The sequence below is a fragment of the Pongo abelii genome, chromosome 14 (genome assembly GCF_028885655.2).
Source record: "Pongo abelii isolate AG06213 chromosome 14, NHGRI_mPonAbe1-v2.0_pri, whole genome shotgun sequence".
Classification (NCBI taxonomy): domain Eukaryota; kingdom Metazoa; phylum Chordata; class Mammalia; order Primates; family Hominidae; genus Pongo; species Pongo abelii.
The window spans coordinates 54,717,394-54,738,487 of record NC_071999.2 but is presented as its reverse complement, the minus strand read 5'-3'; the positions used below and the strand labels follow the sequence as shown (position 1 = coordinate 54,738,487).

Here is a 21,094-nt window from a genome sequence, read left to right as displayed (position 1 = left end):
ACTGTGCCCGGCTGGATTTTACATTTTATCATGTCACTTGACACGTATATCGGCCCTCTGTATTTCCTGTAAATTCAAAGTTGAAGCTGGAGGCTTTATCAGATTCAGGTTATTTGGGGGAATTGGGAACACGACTGCATCATATGTGATGGTTTTCTCTTCCATCAGAAAGGCACGTAGTGTCTGGCTGTCTCTTTCTGTTATGTTGACATCACCACTGAGGAACACTGTCTAAGTCTGTTATTTACTAGGATTTGTAAAATGGTGATAATCTATCATTCCTTCTTTAAGCTAGACCAGGGGTCCCCAACCCTGGACCACCACCAGTCCGTGGCCTGTTAGGAACTGGGCTGCACAGTAGGAGGTAGGCAGCAGGCAAGCAAGTGAAGCTTCATCTGTATTTGTAGCTGCTCCTCATTGCTTGTATTATCACTCGAGCTCCACTTCCTGTCAGATCAGCAGCTGCATTTGATTCTCAAAGAAGCATAAACCCTGCTGTGAACTGTGCATGCCAGTGATCTAGGTTGCATGTTCCTTATGAGAATCTAATGCCTGATGATCTGTCACCATCTCCCATCATCCCCAGATGGGACCTCTAGTTGCAGGAAAACAAGCTCAGGCCTCCCACTGATTCTACATTATGGTGAGTTGTATACTGATTTCATATTACAATATAATAATAATGGAAATAAAGTGCACAATAAATGTCATGCACTTGAATCATCCTGAAACCACCCCTTCTACTTCCTAGTCCATGGAAAAATTGTCTTCTATGAAGCTGGTCCCTGGTGCCAAAAAGTTTGGGAACAGCTGAGCTAGACTACATCTATTAAGAGAAACCTTCTGCTCATTTATTAATTGGTTAGATTACCCCATGATAAAATTTGTTTAGAAACAGTAAAATAAATGCTTGATTCTTTATCAGTTTTCAAAATAATGAGGTAGTTCATTATCATCCTTCAATGATGACCATTTAGTTGTTTGGGTTTTTGTTTCCATTTCCTGGATTTACAGTTTGAAATCTATGTGTGTTTGAATTCATTGTCTTATTGATAATTGATAATAATTGTTCTGTCTTTGAACATTTGGAGCCTCTTCATGTTAGCTCTTGAGTAGTTTTTACAAGACTCTAGTCTTGTAAATATCTTTGATATTTGGTATGTTAAGATATTGCAGGCTTACCTTGTGCCTTTTCTGCCCATTGGTTGGAATGAACCAGTTCTCTCTGTTTGCTATTGGTGGTATTTTTGAGAGTATTGTCTATGCACTCACTGATTTGGTCATTGTTTCTAGGTGTTGGAGATACACATCTCCAAGTAGACATCTTGGGGTGGATAGATGTAGGATTAAAACAAAATTTTGTGTGTGTATGTATGTATATAAATATATGTGTGTGTATGTGTGTTTATATGTATACATATTTATATGCATATTTATATACATACATACACACATGTAATGCATGTATTGATATTCCAATTCAAATTCAGGACTATGGGGTTTTAATAAACTACTTCTATCATATATCCGTCTTTCTCCTAGGCCAAACTTCCTGTTTTTTTCTGACACCAGGAATAATAGAATATGACATTTTTACTCATTTGCTTTATTCCACATAGACACATAACAGTCTCAGAATAACAATACCAGCAGCGCTGCACCCAGTAATAGGGTTACCGAGAACAGTTTGGGGTTTTCCTGGTAGTTCTCTTTAGGGTTAACTGGGGATGCAGGGTTAAATTGCTGTGTTGAAAAGTTACACAGGATAGTGTGATTATGCTACCAACTGGATACACGTTTAGGTTCATTTCTTTATTTTTAGGGATTGCTTTTCTTGTTAAATTTGATTTTGTCATATACATATGCAGTTTATTTTCATGGTTTTAAAGTCCTAGTTTCCTTGTCATCACCTATATATTTATGTGTAAAATAGTCATTGTATGTGATCTGTTTTATTTTTTGTTTTAGTATACTTTTGGCCTTTAGTTTGTGGTTTTGTTTTTGTTTTCTTTAGTCCTCTCTTTCTTAGTTATTTTCTATTGATTCCCCATTATGTACATTATTGAAATTAGTTATGACCTTCTCTTCTCCTTCCCCCTCAGCATCTGATGCATATCCTTTAAAATTTTTTATTAAAAACTGACCTTTATTTTGAGGTAATTGTAGATTGACATGCAGTTGTAAAATATAACATAGAGAGATCCTGTTTATCCTTTCTCCTGTTTCCCCAGTGGTAACATCTTGCAAGATGCTTGTACAGTATTTATGTTCATCCAAGTCATTGCTTGTATCAGCGGTTTGTTTCTTTTAATTGCTATATGGTGTTCCATGGTATGGGTATACCACAGTTTAAGCGTGAAGGATACCTGGGTTGTTTCCAGGTGGTAGCTATTAAGAATAAAGCTGTTGTAAACATTTGCATACAGGTGTGTGTGTGTGTGTGTGTGTGTGTGTGTGTGTGTGTAGATGAGTTTTCATTTATCTCGTATAAATGTCCAATGTGTAGTTGCTGGGTCCTGTGGTAGTTACATGTGTACTTTAAGAAATGGCCAAAGGTGCTATCATTTTACATTCCCACAAGCAATGTATGAAAACTCTCCGTACTCACCAGCATTTGAAATTATCACAATTTTAAATTTTAGATGTATAATAAGATCTCATGGTGGTTTTAATTTGCATTTCCCTAATGGCTAATGGTATTGAACATCTTTTCATGTGCTTATTTGCCATGTTTATATCCTCTTCCATGAAATATTTTTTCATTTCTTTTGCCCATTTTCTAGTTCCATTGGTTGGTTGGTTACCTTTTGAGCTTTGAGAGGTTTTTTGTTTTTGTTTTTTAATTCTAGACACTAGTTCTTTCTTGGATATGTGGTTGCAATTTTTTTTTTTTTAGTCTCTAGCTTCTCTTTTTATCTTCTTTACATGGGTATTCAAAGAGCAAAATAGTTTTTTATTTTGATGAGGTCTAGTTTACCAACTATTTCTGTTATGGATCATGCTTTTAGGGTCAAGTTTAAGAACTCTTTGCCTAGCCCCAGATCCCAAAGAATTATCTCTTATGGTTTTTCCTAAAAGTTTATAGTTTCACATTTATTTTGAATTAAATTTTTTTAAGGTGTGAGGCTTAAGTCAGGGTTAATATTTTTGTCTGTCAGTATCTATCTGGTCCAGCACTGTTTGCTGAAAAGTCCATTGATGTCCTCCATTTAATTGCTTTTGCACCTTTGTAAAAAATCAGTTGGATATATTTGTGTAGGCTTATTTTGGGTTCTCTGTTCTTTTCAATGTGTATATTCTTCCACCGATATCACACAGTGTTTATTACTGTAGCTATGTAATATATCTTGAAATGGCTGGATTGATTCCTTTCACTTTGTTTTTCATTTTCAGAATTGTTTTAACTATTCTACTTACTTTGCCTTTCCGTATAAATTTTAGAATAATTCTTTCTGTATCTGCAAAATATATTGCTGGGATTTTGATAGGAATTGCATTAAACCTGTATATCAGTATGAGGAGAATCAACATCTTTACCAAGTTGAGTCTACCAATCTATGAACACAATATGCCCCTCCATTTTTTCTCTTTTTTAAGCTAGAAACAGGGTCTTGCTCTGTCACTGAGGCTGGAGTGCAGTGGTATAATCATAGTTCACTGCAGCCTTGAACTCCTGGACACAAGCGGTCCTCCTGCCTCAGCCTCCCAAGTAACTAGGACAATAAACACTTGCCTCCATACCTGGCTAATTTTTAAATTTTCTGTAGAAGCTGAGTCTGGCTATGTATGGTCTTGACCTCCTGGGCTCAAGCAGTCCTCCCTCCTTGGCCTCCCAAAGCTCTGGGAGTACTTGAGCCATCGTCCACCATTGTTTGTTTGTTTTGAGGCAGGGTCTATCTCTGTAGCTCTTGCTGGAGTGCAGTGGCACAGTCTCCACTTACTGCAGCCTCCATCTCCCGAGTTCAAGAGATCCTCCTACCTCACCCTCCCCAATAGCTGAGACTACAGGCATATACCACCATGCCCAGCTAAATTTTTTTTGCTTTTTTTGTAGAGATGAGGTTTTGCCATTTTGCCCAGGCTAATCTCAAATTCCTGGGCTCAAGCAATCCACCTGTCTTGGCTTCCCAAAGTGCTGGGATTACAGGTGTGAGCCACCACACCCGGCTGTTGTTTGTATTTTTAATTTCAGTGTCTGTGTGTTCATTGCTAGTATATAGAAACACAATTGATTTTTATGTTGTATTCTGTGACCTTGTTGAACTCACTTAATAGATCTGGGAAGTTTTTGGTATATTCCTTGGAATTTTTAAATCATCTTTTCTGCAAATAATTGATTGTTTTCTTTCTTTATTTTATTTTTTATTTTGAGATGGAGTCTCCCTCTGTCGCCAGGCTGGAGTGCAGTGGCGCGATCTCGGCTCACTGCAACGTCCGCCTCCGGGTTCAAGCAGTTCCCCTGCCTCAGTCTCCCGAATAGCTGGGACTACAGGCTTGCACCACCATGCCCAGCTAATTTTTGTATTTTTAGTAGAGATGGGGTTTCACTATGTTGGCCAGATGGTCTTGATCTCTTGACCTTGTGATCTGCCCTCCTCGGCCTCCCAAAGTGCTGGGATTACAGGAGTGAGCCACAGCGCCTGGCTGGGATTTTCTTTCTTTTGCATCTATATGCCTTTTACTTTATTTTCTTGCCTTATTTTACTGTCTAGAATTCCTAATACTATGTTGAATAATAGTGGTGAGAGTGGACACCATTTTCTTGTTCTCAATCTAGGGAAACATAGTATTCAGACTTTTCACCACTAGAATGTTAACTCTAGGCTTTTATTTTTCTGAGGGTTTTTACTATAAATGGATGTTGAATTTTGTCATTTTTTTCTGCATTGAATAATATAATCTTTGATTTGTCTTCATTAGCCTATTAGTATGGTTTATATTGATTGATTTTCAAATACAGAACCAGCCTCATATCACTAGAATGAAGCCTGCTAGTATAGTGAATTCTAGTTGGTAACATTTTGATAAGGATTTTTGTATCTGCAGTCATTGAGAATATTGGCCTGCAGTTTCTTTTCTTCTTGTTTTTTAATACTGTCTTGTCTGGTTTTGTTATTCAGGTAATTTTGTAATTAGCTTCATAAAGTGAATTGAGAAGTGTATCCCATCTGTTTTTTGGAGAGATTATATAAAATTGGTGTTAGTTCTTCTTTAGGCATTTGGAAGAATTCTCTAGTTAAACCATCCAAACCCTGAAGGGAAGTTTTAAAATTACAAATATAATCATCTTAATAGTTACAGAGTTATTCAAATTAGGTATTTCATATTGAGTGAGGTGTGATAGTTCTTGCTTTTTGAAGCATTGGTCCATTTCATCTAAATTGTCAAATTTGTGTGTGTAGAGTTATTTGTAGTTTTCCCTTGTTCTTTTGATGTCTGCAAAGTCTGTAGTGATAGTACCTTTTTCATTTCTAATATTATAATTTCTGCATTTTCTCTTTTTTTTTGGCCAGTCTGCTGATTTTTTTTTTGAAATAACTAGCTTTTCATTAATTTTCTCTACTTTTTTGTTTTCAATTTCATTGATTTCTGTTTATTCCTTCTGCTTGTTTTGGGTTTGTTTTGCTTTTTATGTTGTAGGGTGTCAAAGCTGGGAGTTTTGATTATTGGTTTGAGACTTTCTTTCTTAATGTTTGCATTAGATGCTTTAAATTTCTCTCATCACTGCTTTAACCTCTTTTCTGCTCTACTCTCCTTCAGCATCTGATGTGATGCAATTTCCTTTTCTCACCAGTTAATAGTTAATAAGGCAATCAGTACACTTAGTTTTTTTTTGTTTTTATTCTTCTTGAGATGGAGTCTTGTTCTGTCACCCAGGCTGGAGTACAGTGACGTGATCTCGGTTCACTGCAGCCTCCACCTCCCAGGTTCAAGCAATTCTCTGCCTCAGCCTCCTGAATAGCTGGGATTACAGGTGCACGCCACCACACCCAGCTATTTTTTGTATTTTTAGTAGAGATGAGGCTTCACCCTGTTGGCCAGGCTGGTCTCGAACTCCTGGCCTCAAGTGATCCACCCGCCTCAGCTTCCCAAAGTGCTGGGATTACAGGCGTGAGCCACTGCACCTGGCCCACTTACTCTGTATTATCATATACATGTTTTGTCTTCCTCTTCAATTTTGTGTCTACATTGTCAGAGCATGTAGCAGTTAAATACTATATTTTATCCCTTATAAAGTGGTCCCCAACCTTTATGGCACCAGGGGCCAGTTTTGCGGAAGACAGTTTTTCCATGAATGGCGGGTCGGGGAGGATGGTTTCGGGTTGAAACTGTTGCACCACAGATCATCAGGCATTAGTTAGATTCTCATAAGGAGCACACAACCTAGATCCCTCACGTGCTCAGTTTACAACAAGGTTTGTGTTTCTATGAGAATCTAATGCCAGCCGTGATCTGACAGGAAATGGAACTGAGGCCATAATGCTCACCTCCTGCTGCTGTGCAGCCCGGCTCCTAACAGGCCATGGACTGGCACCAGTTCATGGCCCAGGTATTGGGCCTACCTTATAAGGACTATTTAATCTTAGTTCTACAGGTAAATAAATTCATTGCTCACGGTCACCTTTTATCAGTGTCTCTCCAGTTATTTTGGTTGGGTGGTGACCATTCTCTATTAGATTCTTCAGAAAGTGCTCATATAAACAGTAGTCCTTGAGTTGTGTTTATAACAGTTGTTTTGCCACTTGTATACTTTAAATTTTAGCGGTTTTGAGTGGATATAAAGTCCTTGATTCACATTTTCAATATTTTTTGCCTGATGTCCAGATGCAATTTTCTCTTCTTTTCTTTTTGGAAGTCCGTTAGTTTTACTTGTGTATTTCTCAGTGTTGGTTTTTCTGGATGGATTCCCCAGGTACTTGGGTGTACTTTCAGTATTTCAGTTGAAGTCTTCTCATTTCAGGAAGTGTTTTTTGATTTGTAGTTTTAAGTATTTGCTCTATTTCATTGCTTCGGTTTTCTTATTTGAGAACTCTTTATTATATGAATTTAAAATCTAAGTGCCTTTATTGTCACTTCCTTCTGATAATTTTCACCTTCATTTCTGATTACAGTTTTTTTCTTTACATAATCTGTTTCTCTTAAGCATTATCTGTTGTGTACTGGCTCTTAAGATTGCTCTTGGCTAGGTTCCTTTCTGAAATAATTTTTTGCTTTATTTCTAATTCTTTTTTGATTGCTAGGACCTCATTTCTGAGTTTTTCTAATTCTGATTGATAATGTTATTTCACATTTTCTATCATTTTCTAGGATAGTTTTTATCAGTTTTGTGTATATGTCTTTTCAGTAGGCTTTCAATAGCAACACTGTGTTTCCTGTTCTCTCATTTCTTACAGCATGGGCTTCAACGCCAATCCTTTCCTGTCCATTTTTTGATAGATTTTCCTGAACTTTTAAGAGCAAGAAGTGGGTCAGGATAGCCTTTCTAGTTTCACCACTCAAGATCTTTTTCTTCTGTTGTTACAAGATGATTTTTTTTTTAAAGGGGGTGGCATTGGCATCCTATTTTCTGAGGTCTGGCTCTGTTCATTATAGGACATTGTCCAGGAAGAGGACTTTAGTTCTTTGATTTTGTGTCTAGCTCCATCATACTTAACGATGTTGGTGTGTGCAAAAGATCCCTTCCATTTGCAACTGTTCTCAAGTTGCCTTTCCAAAGTCTCTAGTCATTCATGATTTGGGAGTTCTCTTGTTCTCAGGGTCTTCAATCGCCCCATAACTTCTGCCCTTCCATTTTCTTCTGCATATATGCATATGAGTCCTGTAGCTGGTGATTTAACCAGACCCTGCTTGTATTTGAGAATTCGTTAGAATACTTTGTCTTCCAACCTTGTAGGTGGTGTTTGTTTGCTTGTTTTGGGGACAGGGTCTCTATCACCCAGGCTGGAGTGTAGTGGTATGATCATGGCTCACTGCAGCCTTGACCTCCTCGGCTCAAGCCATCTTCCTGCCTCAGCCTCCTGAAGAGCTGGGACCACAGGTGCATGCCACCACACCTGGCTAATTTTTAATTTTTTTGTAGAGACAAGTCTCACTGTGTTGCACAGGCTGGTCTCAAATTTCTGGGCTCAAGCAGTCCTCCCGCCTTGGCCTCCCAAAGTTCTGGGATTACAAGCATGAGCCACTGTGCCTGGCCATCTGTAGGTTTTGTCTGTGGAGTTTGAGTTTGGCTATTCTGATGACATTTTTTGTGTGGGGCAGGGGATGCCAAGAGATGAAAAAAATCATTGACACATTTTATTCAAGAGAAAGATGACACAGATTTTGCATTTTAAAAAGAACCCCCCAGCTACATTGTGGAAAATTGATTCAGTGCATGGAAGGAGACTAGTTAGGCTATTTTAGTAGTCCAGATTAGATGATGGTGGCTTACTCTTAGATAGTGGCAGTGGAGCTGGGAGGTTTGAATCCTGTTCTGGTGACTTGTTTGATTTCAGAGGATTGAAAGTGAGTAGACAGGGATAGTCTTCCAGGATTGGTCTCTTGAAACTATTTGGATGGTTGTACAGTTTCCTAACATTAGGAATATTGACAGGAGAGGAGATGTGGGGGATCTTTTTGGTGAGGGTGTCAGGAAGGGAACAAGTATATTAGTTTTAAGCATACTTGAGTTTGAAGCCTTTAAACCATCTCTCTTCCAGCCCTTAACACACATATGCACATATTTTAATTCTTTTGGGAGCTTTTTTCTGTCCCTCTGATTATATCTCCTCTTGATACAGATCTTAACATTTACTTTCCTATCTCAAGCTTAACACTTTTTTTTTTTCGAGACAGAATCTCACTCTGTCGCCCAGGCTGGAATGCAGTGGCCCACTTGTGGCTCACTGCAACCTCCGCCTCCCAGGTTCAAGCAATTCTTGTGCCTCAGCCTACTGAGTAGCTGGGATTACAGGCGTGCACCACCGTGCCCGGCTAATTTTGATATTTTTAATAGAGATGGGGTTTCACCATGTTGGCCAGGCTGGTCTCGAACTCCTGACCTCAGGGGATCTGCCTGCCTTGGCCTCCCAAAGTTCTGGGATTACAGGCATGAGCCACTGTGCCCGGCCAGCTTAACACATTTTTATCACTCATTATTACTCTCATTTCCACTAGACCAGGTGTTGGCAAACCTTTTTTTTTTTTTTTTTAAGGCAGGGTTTCACTCTGTTACCTAGGCTGAAATGCAGTGGCACCATCATGGCTCCCTGCACCCTTGACTTCCTGTGCTTAAGCAATCCTCCATCTCAGCTCCCCCGAGTAACTGGAACTGTAGGTGCACACATGAGCACAATGAGATACTACTTCTACAAAAAATGAAAAATCAGCTAGTTGAGCATGGCTGTGCTCAAGTGATCCTCCCACCTCGACCTCCAAAAGTATTGGGATTACAGGCGTGAGCCACTGCACCTAGTCTGCTAACTTTTCCTTAAAAGGACAAATAGTAAATATTTTAGCATTTGAGGGCAAAGAGGCAAAAATAAGAGCATGATGTAGGTATTTAATATCATTTATAATGTAACCACTTAAAAAAATGTAAAAACCATTCCTGTTGGGACCTACAAAAACAGATAGCCTGCCAGATTTGATACACAGGCTATAGTTTGCCGATCCCTGTGCCAGACTGTGAATTCTGTACTTGCTTCCCAGTTGGCAAATGTATTGCCCAATGTATTTTAAATGTATTGAGTAAATTTTTGTTGAATGGGTGAATGACTTATAGATTAGGAGCTTAAGAGACAGAGTGGACTAAAAATAGATACTTGGAAGTGGTCATGAAACAGTAATTGCAGACACGAGGGTAGATGAGATCACCTGGGAAGAATATAAGGGAGAATATAAGGGAGTCCATCTTTTTCTGTAATTTAAACAAAGAGCATAGTAAGTCATGACTAACTCAGAGGTACTTATGTATGGTAGTCAGTACCTCTTCTTAACTGACCTAAGTGAGTTTGGCCATTTACACTTACATGATTCTTTTGGGTGAATAAGTGGTCTTTAATTATTAGAGATAGGTGAGGGTAACAGATACATTCGCCTTTGAAGTTTTGCTACTAGTGAGTTATATACACAAATCTTAGAATTCTGCTACATATATAAATATGTATTAGTAAGCAGTCACAAAACTCATATGGTTCGTTTCATGGGTATAGTACTTTTAGACTGGAGATTACCACCTTGTAAGAAAACTTCAACCCTAAGCAGATACCACAATTTTCTGACTAGGATTAGGTGATACAGTTCTCTAAGAAGGGATGGAACACAGGATCAAGGGGGTTTCTAGACACAGAAGCTTCTCTGAAGTTGAGCTGTAGGGCCTGCCGGATTCTTAGACCCCAAACAAGTAAGAATCGAGATGCCTGTATTTCTAGTCAATTCATCTATCTTGAATAACAGTTCTACTTTAGCAGTAAAAATCTATTTCCAACTTTCCTTATGCAGATTATCAAACCAGTGTCTATAAATTGAGATGTTCATATTCGAAGCACTTACTACCTGGGAGCTAACTCCTGTTTAGGGGTGTTTAAAACGTTTAAATTTTAATCACCTCTTAAGTGTGGTTTCCTAATTTAGTGTAGTTCTTCAGAATTTAACTCACTAATTCTGTCTATACAGAAATATCTTAGTGCGAATTAAGATGATAGAGCAGAAAATCATATTTTGGAGCAGATATGCTGCCTGGATCTTTTTGTTATGCATCATCTTTTAGTAATTCATAAATAGTTAAGTGTTGCAAATATTGCAATGAAAATATTTTTCTTTTCAGTTATAGGAAAAATTGGAGTAAATATTCATTTAGGTAAAATTTTTAACAGTGGTAGAGTTCTAATCTTCCAGTGAATAAAGATGGCTTATAGAGTTATCAAATAACACTTCATTAATGTTGGTATTTGAAGATTGTTCAACATTTGTCATTTTTATGAATTTATGCGTAAGACATTCTCTATATTAATAGTACTAAAGTCACAATATAGAAACATACTAAATATAGAATTAAATTCAAGGCTCTTTCTAGTGTCGAACCTTATCAGGGATAATAGTTTTTATCAGTATATCATTCCATTACACAAAATGAATATTACTAATTTGAATTTTGTTTGGCAGTTTTGTTTATATTTAATATATATCTGTATTTAAGTATAAGTTTAGATTATTTCAGTATAGTTAGCAAACTTTATAATTTGGATTTTATGAGATTTTTTTTTTTCTTAAGATCACTGTGGTTTAAGAAAGAGATATCACAAGAATTATTAAATAAAATATAGCACGCTGAATCTGGCAGTATATTAAAATAATAATATACCATGACCTTATAGCCTTTATTCCAATAATATAAGGATGTAACTATGCTTATATGTGTAATAAAAGAATCCATTATATCAGTATGTTAAAGAGGAGATATATATTATTTCAGTGTTTCCCCATAAGGCATGCCTGATAGATCCTCTTAAACTCAGAAGGGTACCTTACCTTTTGATACAAAACATCTATCTCAAACTTATTTTTATTTTCATGTTTTTAAGGCCATGGCGATGAATTTACTTTTTAAAAATACGAATCATTAGAGATATAGTTCATTGATTGCAGGCATCAGAAACCATCCCTGGCTGACTTAAGCAAAACCGTAATTTATTGGAAGAATATAAGGTAGTTCATAAGATGAGTAGAGAAATGGAAGAACTGGGAATTGAGCAAGTCAGGGATATAGGCATTATTTACTAGCTTGTCCAAAATTCTTCCTTTGGAATTTAATGTGCTTTTTTTTCCCTTTCTCCTTAAGATTCAGAGTTATAGAGGAGATAATTCTGATAGTGTAGTTGAGTCTTGCGACCTACTTAAGCTAGGAGAGAGTGAGCCACTTTAGGTCTCATTAAGACTACAGGATGGGAAGGATATAATTCCCCAAAGATGACTGGGTACAGTTAGGGCAGGGAAATGGGTCCTAGGCAGCCAAGTCCCACCTTCCACAAAATTAACCAACAGATATCCAGTAAAATACAGAATTTGGCTTTTTAACTAATTGTAGCTCATCATTTAAAGTATAAGATGTATCAGTCATTGAGATTATAAATTTCTTCCTTTTTATTTATTTTTTGAGACAGAGTCTCGCTCTGTCACTCAAGCTAAAGTGCAGTGGCGTGATCTCAGCTCACTTCAACCTCCGTCTCCCAGGTTCAAGCGATTCTTGAGCTTCAGCCTCCCGGAATAGCTGGGTCTATAGCGGCGTGCTACTGCACCCAGCTAATTTTGGTATTTTTAGTAGAGATGGGGTTTTGCCATGTTGGCCAGGCTGATCTCAAACTCTTGGCCCAAGTGATCCTCCAGCCTTCTGAAGTGCTGGGATTTATAGCCTTCTAAAGTGCAGTGAGCCACTGCACCCAGCCAATATTAAATGACTTCTAACTCAAATACCTGAGTGTTTGTTTTTTTCTTCTTCTTCTTTTTTTTGAGATGCAGTCTCGCTCTGTCGCCCAGGCCTGGAGTGCACTGGCGCCACCTCGGCTTGCTGCAACCCCCCGCCTCCCGGGTTCAAGCAATTCTCCTGCCTCAGAGTCTCCCACGTAGCTGAGATTACAGGTGCCTGCCACCAAGCCCGGCTAATTTTTTTGTATTTTTAGTAGAGACTAGGTTTCGCCATGTTGGCCAGGCTGGTTTTGAACTCCTGACCTCAAGTGATCTGCCCGCCTCGGCCTCCCAAAGTGCTGGGATTATAGGCATGAGCCACTGCACCCAGCTGAGATCTTTATATATTAGCAGTATCCGTATTTTGATACATCTGTAATCTTTGTTTTTCTTTTCTAGACAATGCGAAGACATAGAAATGAAGTGACAGTGGAACTGCGGAAGGTAAGGTTGATTTACATTTAAAGAAAACTAATTAGATTTTTCTGATGTTAAAATTCTGTGTATCTTGAATAATGAAAATACTGTGGCAAATTAGTGGTCATCCCTAAAACCACACATCACTGGATACTTTATCATGGTACTTATTCATAATAGCTTTCGTTTACTGAGGGTACTAGGCCCTGTGTGAAGCACTTTACCATCACTGAAATTCTCATAACATCTGATGAAGTTAGTTTTTCTTTGACATCCTATTTCTGTGGGCTTCCTCTCCCTTTCCCCATGTAAAAGTTACACATACGCGGTAAAGATACTTTAGAAAAGTAAATAAAAATAGAAAAACCTTGTGTTTTCCCAACTGAAAGCAACTGCTATTAAAATTTATTGTATTTTCTTCCATTATTTTTTGGAGGATTTTAGAGTTACCTTCATCAGATTGTGTTTTCTTTTTTCTCTTTCTTTTTTTGAGGCAGCGTTTCACTCTGTCCAGGTTGGAGTGAAGTGGTGTGATCTTGGCTCACTGCAGCCTTGACCTCCAGGGCTCAAGTGATCCTCCCACCTCAGCCGGCTGAGTAGCTATGAATACAGGCACACCACCACACCCAGCTAATTTTGTTTATTTTCTGTAGAGACTAGGTCTCACTATGTTGCCCAGGCTGGCCTTGAATTCCTGGGCTCGAACAGTCGTCCTTCTGCTGGGATTCCAGGCATGAACTGCCATGCTTGGCCCAAATTGTGTTTTCATGTGAACACATTTTATTTGAAACAAATATTTAAATTGCTAATCCAGAAAATAATAGTGAATTCTCTTTCTATACACATATACACATATCTTTTTTTTTTTTTTTTTTGAGGCAGAGTCTTACCCAGGCCAGAGTGCGGTGGCGCAATCTCGGCTCACTGCAACCTCCACCTCCCGGGTTCACGCCGTTCTTCTGCCTCAGCCTCCCAAGTAGCTGGGACTACAGGCGCCTGCCACCTCATCTGGCTAATTTTTTGTATTTTTAGTAGAGATGGAGTTTCACTGTGTTAGCCAGGATGGTCTCAATCTCCTGACCTCATGATCTGCCCGCCTCAGCCTCCCAGAGTGCTGGGATTACAGGCGTGAGCCACCGCACCCGGCCTATACACATATCTTTTAAAAAATAAATTTAAAACTTATTTCAGATCTTTGGTGTTTGTCTTAGGTTAGACTTTTCCTCATGTAATTCACTCCTAAAAGTCCTTCCTATATTGAATTACCATCTTGGGCTGGGTGCGGTGACTCATGCTGTCATTCCAGCACTTCGGGAGGCCAAGGCGGACAGATCATCTGAGGTCAAGAGTTCGAGACCAGCCTGGCCAACATGGTGAATCCCTGTCTCTACTAAAAATACAAAAATTAGTTGGGTGTGGTGGCACGCACCTTGTAGTTCCAGCTACTCGGGAGGCTGAGGCTGGAGAATTGCTTGAACCCTAGAGGCAGAGGCTGCAGTGAGCCAGGGTCGCGCCACTGCACTCCAGCCTAGGTGACAGAGCGAGACTCTGTCTCAAAGAAAAAAAAAAAAAAAATTACCGTCTTGAAACTTTTCAGTTGTAGGGAGAAGGAAGGAGGTCTTGATTCTGAAAGTACACATTCTCTTAGAGTCACTAGAAATAGACTTGTGCATTTATTATTTAATAATTATTTTAAATACACACTTTATTTCATACATGGGCTAGGTAGCTCTTCAAATCTGTAGTTTTACAACAATATTGCCAGAAGCTCATTTTAACTACATTCATAAGGTCTTCATCAGAAATGCATTTAGTTATTCAACCAAGCATTACCATTTGAGCAGTTGTCTCATGGAGGTGAACACTAGATAATCACATAACCAAATATATCCTTACAAATTGTGAATGATGCTATGGAGGAAAAATAGCCATGAAAGTTAAGAGTGAGGTTTTTTTTTAAATTGGGCATTCAAAGGTGATTTGTCTGAAGAAATAACATTTAAGCTGAAACCTGAAGGATAAATTGGAATTAGCTTATTTTTTCAGATGTTTAAATAACCATATTTTGAATTTTTGCCAATAAATGTCATGCTCATTGGTATAGTATATAGTTCCTGACATCCATTCTCCTGTACCCTTTCCCCACCCCCTTTTTAAAATTAAATTTTGAAAATACTTGCTAAGAGTTGTATTATGTATTTACTAAATTTCAAAAAATTCACCTGAGGTCAAGAGTTCGAGACCAGCCTGGCCAACATGGTGAATCCCTGTCTCTACTAAAAATAAAAAAATTAGTTGGGTGTGGTGGCATGCACCTGTAGTTCCAGCTACTCGGAACATAGAATATTTTCTATGTAATTAGTCCAGTAGCTCCAAAATTAGGAAATTAACAAGGAAGATCATTTTTTTTTGTTTCAGTCATCAATGGATTAACAACTAATGTTAGAATATGTTATGTCTATTATCTATTAATCATCAATAATTTTGTATATTAATAAACATTAACATAATAAACATTAACATAAGCATAAAACTACTTGCTAATTCCCATTCCCTGTCAACTCCTTTATGGACACAACAATACTTTGGTAATCATATTGGCAAGTTCTTTCAGATCTTTGGGTCATTTAGACCAGAGAAATGAGCTAAACCTTAACTTAATAAAGTAAGGTGTTTTTTCCAGTCTTAACGCTTTAAACTTTTTTTCTTTTTCACATTTTGTTGACATACACCATATATACAAAAAGTCCACACATCACAAGTATCCAGCTTGATGAATATTTGTAGTTTGAACACATTTGTGTAACCACCAGCTCCTGGATCAAAAAAGAGAATACCCCAGGGCCCCTTTCTAGGTATTGGTTATCCCCGAAGGTAACCATTATTCTGATTTCTAACACAGATTATTTTGCATATTTAGAACTCTATGTAGGTAGAATAGTGTGCGTCCTTTTTTTGTCTGGATTTTCATTCACCAAATGAAGATTACTTTCTTTAATAGATGCAATAGAAGTAAAATTGGAATTAAGTAATTAGTATTTATTGCCATCTGTTAACATTACACCATCTGCCACCAGATATGGGCCCTTACTTTTCCTTAACTTTTCACGCTTGCAATTCCACTTCAAAACTTTTGTATTAGTTCAGAAGCCTCCTCTTGTTTAATCATTTTAGCCCTTCTAATATGCTTATAAATCTAAGCTACTAATTTATATATTATATTTGGTTACTTGATCCTCCTCCTGTTGTTGTGCTGCCTTCTCTAATTTATAGAACTAAAAATTATTGCATGTCAGAGCATATCTTTTTAAATATTCACCTTAGTTGCCCTAGAGACCCCTTTCTTTTTTTTTTTGGATAACATTATTTCCTTTCCAGTTACTCTGGTTCGATTTCTGAAAATACTTGTAGTAGGACCAAAAATGAAATTAACTAAAGAAATCTCAAGCAATTTCTTATTTCAAATTTAAGAATTCCCCAAGTAGGCGTAGAAAGCAAACTTTTCCTGAAACAACGCTTGAAGTTTATTCAGACAAAACTTAATTGATTTTGATGTGATTTTACAGAGATGTGGAGAGCTCTTCAAGAGAAGATTCCTCCACTCTTTATGGTCAGAGTATCTGTCCCTGATTCCAGGCCTTGCTCTCTCTATTGCTCCATTGAGGAGAGAATCACATTGTTTTTATTTAGTGACATTAAGATTCTTGAAAACAAAAGGGAGCTAGTCCCCAGAGTTTCACTGAGAAATTGAACTAGTGGATATCATCCGTCAATTGTAACTCACTTTACTCTATGGGATTTTGCTTTGAATATTTCATTTTCCCTTAGATTGTAAGCTTCTAAAGTGCAGATAATAACCACATTCACTATCCATCTACATCCCTCCACCCCAGCCTCCCAAATAACTTCTAAGTCTCTTCCTTAGCCCATCTTAAAATGCCTAATCAAATTGTGGCTATGTAGTCGATTAAGTGCTGATATTCACGAATTAAATTTAATTATAATCTCTAAAAATATGCACTTATATTTAAGTCATGTATTGAAATTTTAAGACAAATACTTCAGATATAGGCCGTGCTACTCAAAAGTTCTCATCTGTGACAAGTTAGGGAGCTTGTGCCAAAATGTAAAAGAAGGCACTGCTTCCTTCAAGAGAGTCTTTCTGACAGAAGTAAATTGAAAGATATCCCATGTTCACGGATTTGGAAGAATTAGTATTATTAAAATATCAGTACTACCCAAAGTGATGTACAGATTCAGTGTAATCTCTATCAAACCTCTAATGTCATTTTTCACAGAAATAGAAAAAAAAAACCTCTAAAATTTGTATGAAACCACAGAAGACCCCAAGTAGCCAAAGCAATCTTAAAAGAATGAACCCAGAAGCATCACACTACCTGATATGAAAATCTGCTGCAAAGCCATAGTAATCAAAACAGCATGATAGTGACATAAAAACACACACACAGAACAGTGGAACAGAAGAGTTTGCTTTCTATGGCTTACTTGGGGAATTCTTAAATTTGAAATAAGAAATTACTTGAGATTTCTTTAGTTAATTTCATTTTTGGTCCTACTACAAGTATTTTCAGAAATCGAACCATAGTAACTGGAAAGGAAATAATGTTATCCAGAAAAAAAAGAAAGGGGTCTCTAAGGCAACTAAGGTGAATATTTAAAAAGATATGCTCTGACATGCAAGAATTTATTTCACCAGAAATAAATCCACATATTTGTGGTTGATTTTTGACAAAGGTGCCAAGAACATGCAACAGGAAAGGACAGCCTTTTCAATAAATGGTCTTGGGAAAACTGGCTATCTACATGCAGACAAATGAGACCAGGCCTTTATTTCACACCATATACAAAAATCAACTCAAAATAGATTAAAATGCAAACATAAGATGTGAAACTGTAAAACTACTGGAAGAAAACACAGAGGAAAATCTCCATGATATTGGTCTGGGCAATGTTTTCCTGGATATGACCCCAAAAACACAGACAACAAAACAAAAATAGACAGATGCAATTATTTCAAATTTAAAAGGTTCTGCACAGCAAAAGAGACTATTAATAAAGAGAGAACCTATAGAAAATATTTGCAAACCATACATCTGATAAGGGGTTAATATTATATAATGAACTCAATAGCAAGAAAACTAACAATTAAAAAATGGGCAAGGGTTGGGCACGGTGGCTCACACCTATAATCCCAGCACTTTGGGAGGCCGAGGCGGGCGGATCACAAGGTCAGGAAATCGAGACCATCCTGGCTAACACGTTGAAACCCCATCTCTACCAAAAATACAAAAAATTAGCTGGGCGTGGTGGCATTTGCGTGTAGTCCCAGCTACTCGGGAGGCTGAGGCAGGAGAATGGCGTGAACCTGGGGGGCGGAGTTTGCAGTGAGCCGAGATCACACTGCACTCCAGCCTGGGTGACAGAATGAGACTCCGTCTCAAAAAAAAAAAAAAAAAGGGCAAAAGAGCAGAATAAACATTCTCAAAACATAGAAATGGCTAATAAATATACTAAAAATTGTTCAACATTACTAATCAGAGAAATAAAATTAAAACTACTGTGAGATATCTTACACCTGTTAGAATAACGGTTATCAAAAAGATGAAAGATAACGCATGTTGGTGAGGATGTGGAGAAAAGGAAACTCTTGTACACTCTTGGTCAGAATGTAAATTAGTATAGCCATTATAGAAAACAGTATGGGGAAGTTCGTAAAAATAGAACTACCGTGTGATCAAGCAGTCCCACTACTGTGTATATATCCAAAGGAAAAATGAAGCCAGTATGTTGAAGAGGTATCTGCACTCCCATGTTTATTGCATCACAATACCCGAGATAAGGAATCAACCTAAATGTCCACCAGTAGACAAATAGAAAAAGAAAATGTGGTATGTATACATAGTGGAATACTTTTCAGCCTTAAAAGAAAGAAACCCTCTCTTTTGCAACAACATGGATGAACTTGGAGGACATTACATTACCAGAAATAAGCCAGGCAAACAAGGCAAGTATCACTTGCTCTCACTTATGCATGGAGTCTAAAAAAGCTAGACTCATGTAGGATGGTGGTTACCAGGGGCTGGGGCCAGGGGTGGGGGGCACAGGGATTTGGGGAGATACTGATTCAAAGTATAAAAAATTTCAGTTAGGAGAGATAAGTTCAAGACCTCTACTGTAGAACATGTATATTGGTCAATTTTCACGTTGCTGATAAAGACATACCTGAGACTGGGCAATTTACAAAAGAAAGAGGTTTATTGGACTCAAACTTCCGTGTGGCTGGGGAGATCTCACAATCATGGCAGAAGGTGAAAGGCATACCCATATGGCAGCAGACAAGAGGGCTTGTGCAGGCAAACTCTTGTTTTTAAAGCCATCAGATCTTGTGAGACTCATTCACTATCATGAGAACAGCGAAGGAAAGACCTACCCCCATAATTTAATCACCTCCCACGGCACATGGGAATTGTGGGAGTTACAATTCAAGATGAGATTTGGGTAGGAATACAGCCAAACCATATCACATGGTTATGAACTATAGTTAATAACAATGTGTTATATTCTTGAAAAATCACTGACTGTAGATTTTAAGTGTTTTCACCACACACACAAAAATGAAATGTAAGGTAATGCATGTGTTTTTTTTTGGTTTTTTTTTTTTTCTGAGATGGGGTCTCATTCTGTCACCCAGGTTGGAGTACAGTGGCACAATCTTGGCTCACTGCAACTTCTGCCTCCCAGGCTCAAGCAATTCTCCTACCCTCCTGGGTAGCTGGGACCACAGGTGCTCACCAGTTTGCTCAGCTAATTTTTTGTATTTTTGGTGGATACGGGGTTTTGCCATGTTGCCCAGGCTGGTCTTGAACTTTTGAGCTCAAGCAATCTGCCCACCTCAGCCTCCCAAAGTTCTGGGATTACAGGCATGAGCCACCGCACTCAACTGTGTTTATTAACTCATAGCTATTCCACAGCATATACATATTTCAGAGCATCATGTTTTACTCAATACGTATGTAGAATTTTTGTCAACTTTTTAAAAATAATATGTTTAAAGCAGGTCTTTCTGTCTAAATAAAGAGCTGAACTAAACAGTTTGCTTAGTTTCACAGTTGATTTACATTCTGGCACAAGCTCCCCTCCCCACCTTGTTTTGTTACTTTAGAGGCTTATCACCCTGAAGGTAAAAGCTCCTTATCTTGTAGCAGAACTGTAACAAACAGTTTGAGAATTATTAACTAGTGTAAGGCTCACACTTCAAATAACAGATACTGATCCCTCAAAATTGAGGATGACAGATGACATCTGTTTATTAATAGGTTCTGTTTACCTGGCCTCTGACTCCTTTCGTGTGAATTGTTTTTTCTTTTACCTCCTTGCTCTCTTTCTTCCCAATTTAGAGAGGCTTTTATGCATCAACACTTAAACACACATCTGTACCTCTTTTTTTATCACATTATAGACAGAGTTACATAGGAATTAAGTAACTTGCATAGTCAAAAGCTAATAAATGGCAGAGCTCTTAACCATTATGCTGTAATGCCTCTCAAAATACATGTGTGTTGGTTGAATAATGCTTTGTGGGTTGAGAATGAGCTCAAAACCTGTTACTTATATTTTCAACTTTTGGCACATTATATTAAATTTGACCTAATCTTTTCTTGATGATTGGTCAGTCAGATAGGCCATAGGCCCTTATTTTCATTAGCTTTGGAGGTGAGGCAAGTTTAAGATCCTACATAAAGAAAAAATCCACCCAAGTGCCCCACTTGGTTAATAAGATCCAGTACTTGTTTAGTTAATTGTTTGAAAGATCTTTTAAAAAATACTCTAAATTCTCCCATATTAATAAGCCAAAAAAGAAAAATATGATCATATCAGTTACTCATTTCTGATAAAAGGAATAGAAAGGAATTGCCTCATCTTGATAAAGAGCACCACAAAAACCTCACAGCTAACATCATACTTAATGGTGAAAGACTAAATGCTTTCCCCTGAGATTCAGAAGCAAGGTGATAATATCCATCATAACTGCTCTTATTCAGTATAATGCTGGAAGTTCTAGCCAGTGCCATATAAGGCAAGAAAAAGAAATGAAAGGTATGTAGTTTGTAAAGGAAGAACTAAAACTGTCCCTATTTGCAAATAATGTGATTATCTATGTAGAACATCCCAAGGAATCTATCAGAAAGCTCCTGGAACTAACAGGTGAGTT

At 37.8% G+C, this 21,094-nt stretch overlaps 1 protein-coding gene across 2 annotated transcripts in view; it reads left to right on the top strand.

Annotated features, from left to right (window-relative positions):
* Positions 1 to 21,094, top strand: part of KPNA3 (karyopherin subunit alpha 3) — a 91,938-nt gene that overhangs the window by 31,349 nt on the left and 39,495 nt on the right. The window contains exons 1-2 of one of the 2 annotated variants that reach the window (XM_054529538.2): positions 12,487 to 12,618; positions 12,844 to 12,888. In XM_054529538.2, the coding sequence (XP_054385513.1) occupies positions 12,847 to 12,888 (42 nt within the window). In that variant the 5' untranslated portion in view covers positions 12,487 to 12,618; positions 12,844 to 12,846. Of the gene's footprint in view, positions 1 to 12,486; positions 12,619 to 12,843; positions 12,889 to 21,094 lie in introns of those variants that run through there. The other variant, XM_024230879.3, reaches the window with a different exon arrangement.